We start from the raw sequence: 11,996 nt of genomic DNA, 5'->3' as shown, positions 1-11,996 counted from the left end.
TGCTTCTTCCTGGCACCTCCGGGCAGTGTTGTCTTCATTCACTGCTATGCCATGTCGTGGCAGTCTTGCCTACACAATGGCTTCATTGGTTCTGGTGACGTCTGCTGATCGGGACGTGAACCAATTTTCCTTTCTGTTTGTCTTTCAGCTTGAGCACTCTCATCAGAGTAACTTCTGGTCTTCTGTGGGCCCCTCCAGGGTTGTTACGTCAAGTAAACCCTCGGTATGACATTGCTGAACATATTTCCTCAGCTTCTTATTCAGTCTTTTGGCTTGAACTATCAGGTTCATAGCAGCATAGAGGATGTCTTCAATCCAAGCGACCGGAGTCTTGATTGAAGTTGGCTCGACATTTTCCGAGAATGGGGTACTGACTGGCTTTATATAAGGAAATGTAAATGTAGAAGGAAAAATAAAATTTCAGATTAAAATTTATCCAAAAAATTAAAAATTAATTTTTTTGAATAAATTAAAAAGTAAAATATTTTCACACTATGTGTCTAACGTGCAAGTGTGATGCGATTGGGAAAAATATTCAAGTTAGGAAGGGACAAAAGTTATACACTGCAATTGGACAATAATAGGTTAGAGGGAATAAGGTTGTACACTGCAATTAGGACAATGTAAATTTAGACAAAAATGGGAAAAATGTGTTACTTTATGTAAATGGATACAACGATTACGTACAATCCACACAGCCAAGCACAAAGAAAATGATACAGCCTTCAGCTGTCAAAAATGGGAAAAACTTGTTATTTTATGCTAATGAATCACTAGGGGCCCAATCAGTATAAGTGGGACTCTGTCCAACACTTTATACAGGCTTCTCCTGTGTACTTTTAATAAGCAAATTATTTAACAGGGGCCCATTGGTATAAACGGAACTCTGTTCTACGCTTATACAGGCTTCTCCTGCGTTTCAACCAAATCAATGGGAAAAAACTTTATTTTAAGCAAATTTTTAACAATTACTTTTAACCGCCCAGCATAAACAAGCAAATGATATGATCACAAAAACTGCCAATTATGAAAAAAGCAAACGATAAAACAATTACTCTTAATCAAAGAATCGTCAATAATGAAAAACAAATGGCATGAGAACCAAAACCGCCAATTATGAGAAAAGCAAACGATAAAACAATTACTTTTAATCAAAACCGGTAATGATGAGAAATCAAACGATATGTCTTAATCAAAATCCGACAATCATGAGTAAAGCAAACGATAAATCAATTACTCTTAATCCAAAAACTGGCAATAAAGAGAAAATCAATTGCTGTAATAAACTGGCAATACTTAAATCAAAAATAATAATGCATCAGTGGTTTATCACTGTCCTCTTTCACTATTCAACACGATGGTGCCAATAAGGTTAATCCCTAGGGCACTCCATGGGGGGTGGGGGGGGTTCAACCACTAGGTGTCAAACCTGATGGTGAATGGCTCTCGACTGGCATTTTATAACCCTTTGTCTGTGTCCTCTGATCTCCTTTTTCCTCTCTTCTCTCAAAAAGGTTTAACTACTTATTCATCAGGGGCTCAAAATGGTATAAGTGGGATTCTATTCTACCCTTATCCTGTCTTCCCTATGCTTGTCTCTTCTAATTATGGAATATATATATATTTACAGTATTTACAACAATAGCACGCTGTACTGCATAGAAAACTGTCCCAAGCGGTCCCAAGGTAGGTGGGGCTCTTGCTCTCTTCACTCTACAGACCTGTTTGTAACAACTGGTTTATCACGGTAACTTATTTATCTTATTTCTTACAATAGCCCATATCAATTCTTGCGCCAGTCTTCGCTGGGGGACTTGAACCCTCCACGCTGCTAATCAGTCGCGTCGCGGAACGATTTATCTATTGTGGACTACTGGACGTTAAATTCAATGTGCGTCCCTAAAGAGTCTAAGGGGGAAATGTTTGTAGCGGACAATAGATTATGGCGAATAGCTTCTACGTAACGCTCACTAACTCCTCACTGTGGGGAGTTTAAATAAATAAACTCCGGCAGGCCGCTCTCACGGACTTCAACTCTTTAGGAACAATGCGGCACTATCTTCGCGTAACCAGTCTCGTTCAATATGCTCGTGCGACTTACAACAGATATACACACATTTAACAGTACCACACAACACAAAACAAACATAAAAACACTAAATGAGCATCATCTTCACCACGGACCTAGCTTAGTCCTTATTCTATGTCGTGTTTTCACGCTAAATGTTTTAGCCTGGTCCAACAAGCTCCGCACCAATCCACACGCTAAAGTGTCTATATTAAGCTATGCAGGATTCGATGAAACAGGTTCCAAGCTTACCGATAATGAGTTGGCCATGATGTGGAATGGCGTGGATCTAGCGGGCCCAGTTCCTCAGCCACGAGGCCACAGCAGCTCACGTCGGTGGTCACCAAATTGTAAGATTCGTGTTCAAAGCTCCGGGTCCCGTGGCCGCAGGAAATTCAGGATTCGAGTTAAAGTTTAACAATATTTAATGGCAAAGATAATACTCATGTAGCGTTCACGATCGTGGGGCCAGAAAGGAGGAACTCTCCACAGACGGAGTGCAGCTCCCAGGGAGCCACAGACCGGGGCTGTCTCGAGTCTCCAGACCAGTAGAACCATGTCCCCAGAACAAATGCCCGGCTATTAGTATGGTCATGCAAATGAATTCACACCTAAAGGTTAGTTCCATTGGTCAGTTCAAAGGATGCAGCAATTCTGTTCGCTACGCCAATTAGTAAACTAGCGGGGTCAAAGCTCACTCTTCCGGTCAAGGACAGGAAGTTCCCCTTCACAATAAAACCCTATTATCCTGACCATTGTCTAAACAATAAAACATTCATTCATTCTCATGCATCATACAGTTAATCATTACATTTGTCATTAAAACAGAATAATAAAACAGTGATCCTCTCTTATGTTTCACAATACATTCCTCCAGAATATTCCTCATAATATCCCAAATTAATTATCATCTCTTTCTTTATGTATTAATTTAAAACATAAACTTCTCTTATCTACATGTGCAAATATATATAAAATCCACTACAACCTAACACTATTCTGAAGGTGAATCCTCTGATGACGTTGAGGAGCGCCCAGGAGAGTACAGTGTGGGCGGAATAAAGGGGTTTCTAGATAGGACTAAGAACCAGAGGATTTTGATAAAGGACCACTTCTCTGATATGCCGAGGCTCGCTAGTTCTATTCGGCTCCACATGGCCGATAAGGCCGTGAAAAGCTTTACACCTCAGGAGGGCTATAGGTTGAAGAAGATAGCGCAGAATATTAATAAAGTGCTAAGGGAGTTTGATGAGTATGTAGCATGCGGGGCCCAAGTTCCAGAGGACCGACCCTGAGGAGACTGAAGGAGGTAGCCGGTCCTGGACTGGGAGGCGTGTCGGTGGTGGCTTCCCTGCTCGGAGGACGAGGACGAGATGGAGATGCTGCAGGAGGAGGGTGGAAGAGGATGAAGCTCCCGACTCCACAGAGACATAAAACTGAATGGGTCTCAGGACCACCTCTCAGGGACACAAATGGTGCTCAAAAACGCCAGCGAGCCGACACTGAAGGCAAAAGCCTTTAGTTGTTGTTTTATTTGTTTGTTGTGATTACAATGTTCTGACTGTTCTATTGTTTTATATGAAATAAAGGTTTTCTAAAAATCAAATCTCATCCCCTCTCTCTCTCTCTTTTCAATTCAATTCAATAGGCTTTATTGGCATGAATGTTGCAACAACAATATTGCCAAAGCACGAGACATAGCAACACAAAAAATATACAATTCATATGGATAATGATAATAATAATAATAATAATAATAATATGACAGAAATAATTAGCAGGTCGGCCATAACAACCTGTCCTTCGCGTCCCGAATGAACCGGGCGGTGGTCGTGTTCCTCAACGAAGAGACATACGTGTACCAGCTGATCGCGAGCGGCGTGGTCATCAGGGACACCTACGTGCAGGTGTCCCCGATGTCAGCGCCCTCCACGTGGATCACCGTGGCACCGGTCCCGTGGCGGAGCGGCGGCCGAGTCCACAACTGGCGGAGCGGCAATTGGCGGAGCGGCAACTGGCGGAGCGGCAACTGGCGGAGCAGCGGCCGAGTCCACGACTGGCGGAGCGGCAACTGGAAGAGTTGGTTTTATTTAAGTTGTTTTGTTAAGGCTGAATTAATATGATGATGTTTGGTGTCTCCATGAGTGTGGAGAAATAAACTGACTTCAAAAACCAAAACCTCTCGCTCTCTCCTCTTTCTCTCTCTCCTCTTTCTCCTCTCTCTCTCTGAGCGTGAGCACGGAGTTTGTGAGCTGAGAGTGTGGTTTTGTGAGTAGATGGTGTTTTTTGTCCATTTTTCTTGTTGAAAGTGGGCGACAGAGAGTAGTGTATGTGGTAGTGTGTGTTGTAGTGTATGTGGTAGTGTTACTGGGTGCACGAGGGGGTTTAGTGGGTTCTGTGTGCCTTTTGGCGCAGCCGGCCGGCGCGCGTTATCATCGTGCTAACAGCGTTATGGACCTCAGCTGGTTGACGAGGAGACACGGCTTGAGAGTCGCGCCGGTCTTCGCGTGCTCCGTGGAGGACTGCAGTCTGGCGGTCGCATGAACAGTCGTGATTTTTCTCGAGAGCATGGAGAAGGTGAGCCTAGTGGTGGCAAAAGGCATTGTGGTGCCGGTTCTGCCGCTGGTAACACCGGCGGTCAGGGTCACGGTGGACAACGTGCCCCCTTTTATTAGGGACGAGGTTTTGCTCAGAGAGCTGGCGAGACATGGGAGGGTGGTGTCGCAGGTGAGGAAGGTCTCCTCGGGGTGCAGGTCTCCCCTGCAGAAGCACGTTGTGTCTTCACCCTGCTGGAGAAGGGGAAGAGGTGGCCCAGGAAGTGTAGGAAGAGAGGGCAGAGGTGGTCCAGCAGGTAGGCGATAGGGGGACAGAGGTGGAGCAGGAGAGGGCTGGAGTGTCTCAGCAGGTGGAAGATGAGGGGGCAGGGAAGGAAAGATGTGGGCAGGAGGCGGATGTCGAGTGGACAGGCGGTGAGGTTGACATGGAGGAGGATGAGGATAAGAGTCAGACTCACCGTCTGAAGAGGAAGAGCAGGAAGGAAGGGGAAAACTCACAGGCGAAGAAAGGAGCTTCGGGCAAAGGGGACAGGGTCTGAGTCTGAGTCCAGTATGGAGGAGGACTGCTTTTCTGATGATAACGGTGATTCCTCGGATGACAGTGAGGAGCGCCCAGGGTTGTACAGTGTGGACAGAATAAAGCGGTTTCTAGGTATAACTAAGAACCAGAGGATCTTGATAGGACCACTTCTCTGACTTGCTGAGGCTTGTTAGGTCCATTCGGCTCCACATGGCCAATAAGGCCGTGAAAAGTTTTACTGATCGGGAGGGCTATAGGTTGAGGAAGATAGCTCATACTGTTAGTAAAGTTCTAGAGGAGTATGAGGCGTTTCTGACACGCAAGGACCGAGTTCCAGAGGACCGAGGTCCAGAGGAGCGACCCTGCGAAGACTGACGGAGGTGGCCGGTCCTGGACTGGGAGGCGTGTCGGCGGTGGCTTCCCTGCTCGGAGAACGAGGACGAGATGGAGATGCTGCAGGAGGAGAAGGACGAGACGGAGATGCTGCAGGAGGAGAAGAGGAAGCTCCCGACTCCACAAAGGCTTTAAACTGAATGAGGCCTTAGGACCACCTCTCAGGGACACGGATGGTGTTGAAGATTTATTTGTTGTTCTATTTAGTTAATGTGATTACAATGTGTCTGTTTGTAGGTATTGTTATGTAAAATAAAGGTTTTCTAAAAATGAATCTCTCTCTCTCTCTCTCTCTCCCTCTCAGCGTGAGCACAGAGTTTGTGAGCTGAGAGCGGTGTTTTGTGAGTAGATGGTGTTTTTTGTCTGTTTTTCTTGTTAAAAGTGGTCGACAGAGAGTAGTGTATGTTGTAGTGTATTTATGTATATTAATTTCATTGGGTTTATTGGTTGGTCTCACCGTAGTTTGGGTTGTGAGCTATGTATTTTTGGGGTAGTTTGTGGGTTTTCTTTGGGTGTTTGTTTCTTCCTGCCGGTGTCTCGCCGGTCGGCGTGAGACGCCATGGTAAATGGAGACAAGTTGTCCCACCTCACAAGGAAGCATGGCATCAAGATCGTGGCGGATTTCTCGTGCAGCGTGGAGGACATCGGGATGGCTGTGGGGGCGAAGGTCGGGCACAGCAGCTTTAAGTCGGCCACGCGCATGAACGGCGCCGTGGTCGTTACATTACATTACATGTCATTTAGCTGACGCTTTTATCCAAAGTGACTTACAATAAGTGCATTAAACCATGAGTCCAAACTCAGAACAACAAGAATCAAGCAAGTACAATTTCTTCAATAACGTTAAACTACAAAGTGCTATCAGTAAGAGACATTTAAGTGCTACTAAAGTGTTAAACTACAAAGTGCTATCAGTAAGAGACATTTAAGTGCTACTACGGCTCTACCTTCCCTATTCAAGGTATTGTCGAAAAAGATGTGTTTTTAGTTTGCGACGGAAGATGTAGAGACTTTCTGCTGTTCTGGTGTCAATGGGGAGCCAGCACAGCAAACACCAGTCGTGACTTTGAGTGTTTAGCTTGAAGTGAAGGAGCTACAAGCCGATTGGCAGAAGCCAAGCGAAGTGAACGAGCTGGAGTGTATGGTTTGACCATGTCCTGGAAGTAGACCGGACCCGATCTGTTTGCAGCCCGGTACGCAAGTACCAATGTTTTGAAGTGGATGCGGGCGGCTACCGGTAACCAGTGAAGGTCGCGGAGTAGTGTGGGTAAATTTCGGGAGGTTGAAGACCAGTCGAGCAGCTGCATTCTGGATGAGCTGTAGAGGTCGAATGACATTAGCAGGTAGACCTGCCAGGAGGGAGTTGCAATAGTCTAGCCGTGAGATGACCAGAGCCTGGACCAGGACCTGTGCCACTTTCTGAGTGAGAAGAGCTTGCATTCTCCTGATGTTGTACAGCATGTACCTACAGGAGGGTGTTATTGTGGTAATGTTGGCAGTCAGAGAGAGTTGACTGATGAGTGTCACACCGAGGTTCCTGGCAGTCGGAGTCGGAGCCAACACTGAGTTGTTGAAGTTAATAGTCAGGTCGTGGGTGGGAGAGCCTTTTCCTGGAAGGAGGATAAGTTCAGTCTTGTCCGGGTTAATTTTCAGGTGGTGAGCGGACATCCACTGAGAGATGTCAGTCAGACAGGCAGAGATTTGTGCTGCTACCTGTGTTTCAGATTGGGGAAATAAGAGGATCAGTTGGGTGTCGTCAGCATAGCTGTGGTAGGTGAAGCCATGCGAGCGAATGACAGGGCCGAGAGAATTAGTGCACGAAGAGAAGAGGACCAAGGACTGAGCCCTGAGGGACCCCAGTAGTCAGAGGACAAGGCTCAGACACAGATCCTCTCCAGGTTACCCGGTAAGTGCGGTCGGTGAGGTAGGATGAGAAGAGTGAGAGTGCGGTGCCTGAGATAACCAGGTCCTGGAGGGAGGAAATAAGGATCTGGTGGTTCACTGTGTCAAAGGCAGCGGAAAGGTCTAGAAGGATAAGGACAGAGGAGAGAGAGGCTGCTCTAGCAGTGTGAAGCTGCTCAGAGACTGCAAGGAGGGCAGTCTCTGTTGAGTGGCCTGCCTTGAATCCAGACTGGTGGATGTCTATTCAATTCAATTCAATTCAATTCAATTTCAATTCAATTCAATTCAGTTTCAATTCAATTCAATCTAGAAGGTTGTTGCTGTGGAGATAGGAGGAGACTTGGTTAGAGATAGCTCGCTCTAGAGTTTTGGAAAGGAAGGGGAGGAGAGAGACAGGTCTGTTGTTATTGACTTCAGATGGGTCGAGAGTGGGTTTCTTCAGGAGAGGGTTGACTCTTGCCTCCTTCAGAGAGTTAGGGAAACAGACGGTTGAGAGGGAGGTGTTAATAAGATGGGTGAGAAAGGGAAGAAGGTCAGGAGCAATAGACTGGAGAATGTGAGACGGGATGGGGTCAAGGGGGCAGGTGGTTGGGCGGGCAGAGGTTACCAAGGTAAGAACTTGATTAGGAGACAGGGGGATAAAAGAGGAAAACGAGGGGGAAGAAGATGAAGTTACTGGAGGTGTAGTTATAGAAGATGGATTAGTAAATGAGGAGCGTATGTCGTCTATCTTTTTTGTAAAGTAGTCAACAAAGTGGCTCGGTAGAATCGGTGGAGAGGGGGGGGCGATTCTGGATTGGTAGAACAGACTTTCGGCTGCAGAGATAGATGCAGAGAAGGAGGAGAGAAGAGATTGATAGGCGAGCAGGTCGCTGGCGTGTTTGGATTTTCGCCATTTCCTTTCCGATGCTCGCATAGTGGCTCTCTTGGCGCGCACTGGTTCGGACAGCCACGGAGCCGGAGAGGACTTGCGGACCTTTCGAGTCATAAGAGGACAGAGAGAATCAAGAGAGGACGACAGCGTAGAGAGGAGAGTGTCAGTGGCAAAGTTAGGCAGCATGAGTGAGAAGGAGTCAGTTGAAGGGAGGGCTGACAGAACAGACGAGGCCAGAGAGAAGGGTGAGAGGGTGCAGATGTTGTGACGGACAGGTGCAGAGTCCGTTGTGGGAGGGTTGTCAGTTCCAAAGAGTGGGAGAGAGTAAGAGATGAAGAAGTAGTCAGAGACATGAAGTGGAGTTACAGTGAGGTTAGATGTAGAGCAGTTTCTGGTAAAAAAATATAGTCAAGGTGGTTGCCAGCTTTGTGAGTAGGAGGGGATGGGCTGAGCGAGAGAGCAAAGGAAGACAGTAAGAGTAGCAGGTCCGATGACTTCTCTGTCTGGATGTTGAAGTTACCCAGAAGGACTTCTTGGAAGTTTGATAGGAGGACATCTAGTTCTTCCAAGAAGTCTCCCAAGGAGCCAGGTGGACAGGAGAGAACAACAATGGTTAGTTGAACCGGATGAGTAACCATCACTGCATGAAATTCAAAAGACAGTGGGGTAAATGGAAGCGGGTAGAGAGCAAAACTCTATTTGGGTGAGATGAGTAGACCTGTGCCACCACCCCGACCAGAGGGTCTGGGTGTGTGGCTGAAGGAGAAGGCTGAGGAGAGAGCAGCAGGGGTTGATGTGTTGTCTGGTGTGATCCAAGTCTCAGTGAGAGCCAGGAAGTCCAGCGATTGCTTGATAGCGAAGCCAGAGATGAAGTCTGCCTTGCGGTTAGCGGACTGGCAGTTCCAAACGCCCCCTGTGACGAGGTGCTGGGTCTGTGTGGAGCGGGTGGGATAAATAAGAGAGGAGGGATTTTGATGCATGTGTGACCGAGTCCGCAGTCTATAGTATCTACGAGTAGATGTGCACACAGGTATGGAAAGAAAACACATTATCACAGGGAAATGTTTATACTCAGCCGCCCTCAGCCACCACCGAAGACTCCAACGAAAGACTCCTAGGTCTTTATCCTACGAGTCTTCATACGAGGAGTCTTCCCTGACACTTCAGCTGATGCTACAAGCCCCAACCTGGTTATACACCCGAGTTGGCGATAATTAGTTACAGCTGTGTCGAGCCCGCCCACAGGTCGTTGAAGGAATTGCTCACTTATCGATCGATACTGTTAAGAGTCGGCACTCAGGGGATTCCTTGCTACCAGTGAAGTCTCAGTTTGCTAGAATGTGAAATTCTTGCCAAACTGATTAAGGACAAAGATCTGTTTACCTCAAGGTAAAAAGTAGAATATAGTCCCTAGTAAATTTGGATTACAGAGTAAATACTTAAATCCTAGCTGGTTTCGTTGACTTTTCAGTCACTTGTGTAAAAAAGCAAGAAATCGCAGCTCAAAATGTTCAAATTAGAAAGACAGTACAGACTAGCATTCTAGTATACCTAAATACAGCAGATACAGTAGTAATATAGCAGAGAAACCCCTTTAAAGAATATACTTAGCAAGATACAGGAAGTCCCAGAAGTCAGTGGACTCACAGCTCAGATGCACTCTACGAGATTTTTGCGACATCGTCAAGAGCCTGTCCGAAGCATGGTGACCCGGCTCCGCCTGGCCCGAACGGCACCGATCTGCTGGTGCTATGCCTGACCTGCACAGTGTGAATGCGGTGAGTGGTCAATGTGATTGTGAGTGGGGCGGGTGAGGGTGATGGTGATAATGGTGGTGGTGATAATCGTGGTGGTGGTAATGATGGTGAGAGTGTCCAGAGCAGCAGATGGGGAAACTTTGGTTAAGGTGGGAAATGGTGAGGATGGAGGAGAAGAAAAAGAAACGGGGGGTAACACTGGGAAGAAGCCCGTAGAAATAGTACAGCAGGTTGGTGGAGAAGAAGAGTCGGAGGGGGAAAGTGTAAGTGGGTGGAAGAAGCGGAGATGGAGGAGGAGGAAGCTGGGGAGTTTAAAGATGCCTCAAAGAGGAAGAGGGGGAAAAAAATGCATGCTGCGGAAGAAATTAAGACATTTTTACAAAAAACAAAAGGCAGGAGAGGAGTCCGGATTCCAGATTATTTTCCTGATCTGAATCTATTTTATGCCTCGGCCAGACACCACATGAGCAGGAGGGAGGAGTCTGGCCTCACTGACCAGGAGGGTTTCAGATTAAGGAAAATGGTGCCAAAAATAAAAAGAGCAATGAAGAAGGGTGATGCCGAATACTCTAGTTTTAATTAATTTATTGTTTTTTATTGTAGAGAGGGAAAGACCGACTTCTTTGCCCGCAAGCGCCTGGTCATACAAGATAAGAACAACACACCCAAGTACCGGATGGTCGTCCGCTTCTCCGACCGGGACATCTGCTGCCAGATCGCCTATGCCATGGCTGAGGGCGACATGATTGTGTGTGCGGCCTACTTACACGAGCTGCCGAAGTACGGGGTCACCATGGGCTTGACAAACTACGCAGCAGCCTACAGCACTGGTCTACTGCTGGCCCACAGACTTCTGAACAAGTTTGGCCTGGACAAGGTGCATGAAGGCCAGGTGGAAGTGACGGGCGATGATTTCAACGTGGAGAGCATTAATGGTCAACCAGGTGCGTTCACCGGCTACCTGGATGCCGGGCGTGACAGAACCACCACCGGCAACAGGGTGTTTGGTGCCCTGAAGGGGGCTGTGGGCGGAGGCCTGCCCATCCCACACAGCGCCAAGCGCTTCCCTGGCTATGACCCAGAGAGCAAGGAGTTCAACGCTGAGGTTCACTGCAAGCACATCATGGGCGTCAAAGTGTCCGAGTACATGAGCTTCCTGTTGGAGGAGGACGAGGACGAGCTTCCTGTTGGAGGAGGACGAGGATGTGCTTCCTGTTGGAGGAGGACGAGCTGACATGCTGAGGCTCGCTAGGTCTATTCGGCTCTATTGTAACAACCTGAGCTCAGGACTGCAGGAACTGAACACATCTTTTGTTGCAGACTGAAAACTCAACTGTTTCCACTGCGCTTTGGAACACTGTGAAATACAAAATCATAAAAATCTCTCTGTATTCTTTTGTTGCTAAATGTAAAAGCTTCCACTTTCAGTCCGGGAGGCAGACAGTCACCTCATTTAAGAGTAGACTTAAGACTTTCCTGTTTGATAGTGCTTATAGTTAGGGCTGAATCAGATTTGCCCTGGTCCAGCCCCTAGATATGCTGCTATAGGCTTATAGGCTGCTGGGGGATGTTTTAGGATACACTGAGCACCTATCTCCTCTTCTCTCTCGCCTTATGGATGAATTTACATCTCTCCATTGCACCTTATTAACTCTGCTTCCTCCCCGGAGTCTTTGTGACTTCACATCTCATAGGGTCCATTGGACCTGGAGGTGTCTGATGCTGGTGAGCCGGCCTCCTGCCTTGGCCCTGCTGATGCGCCCCGCCCCCCCCCCCCCCCCCCCCCCGCCTCTCTACCTCCTTCTGTTTCATGGATTGGAGTTCCATTCATACATTGTCATATTCATGTAATGTGTTTATGTAACTCTGTAACACTGTTCATTCTGTACACATGACATCTATTGCTTCTGTCCATCCGGGGAGAGGG

At 47.2% G+C, this 11,996-nt stretch overlaps 1 protein-coding gene across 1 annotated transcript; it reads left to right on the top strand.

Annotated features, from left to right (window-relative positions):
* The first annotated feature begins 8,956 nt into the window (after positions 1–8,956).
* On the top strand, positions 8,957–11,303 carry LOC117738427 (60S ribosomal protein L5-like). The gene is made up of 2 exons (XM_034544395.1): positions 8,957–8,978; positions 10,675–11,303. The coding sequence occupies exons 1-2, from the start codon at positions 8,957–8,959 to the stop codon at positions 11,301–11,303; spliced, it is 651 nt and encodes a 216-aa protein (XP_034400286.1).
* The last annotated feature ends 693 nt before the right edge of the window (positions 11,304–11,996 follow it).

The sequence above is a fragment of the Cyclopterus lumpus genome, chromosome 1, assembly GCF_009769545.1.
Source record: "Cyclopterus lumpus isolate fCycLum1 chromosome 1, fCycLum1.pri, whole genome shotgun sequence".
In the NCBI taxonomy this organism is placed as follows: Eukaryota; Metazoa; Chordata; class Actinopteri; order Perciformes; family Cyclopteridae; genus Cyclopterus; species Cyclopterus lumpus.
Note: the sequence above shows the minus strand (reverse complement) of the source record. Positions and strands in the feature narration are given on the sequence as shown.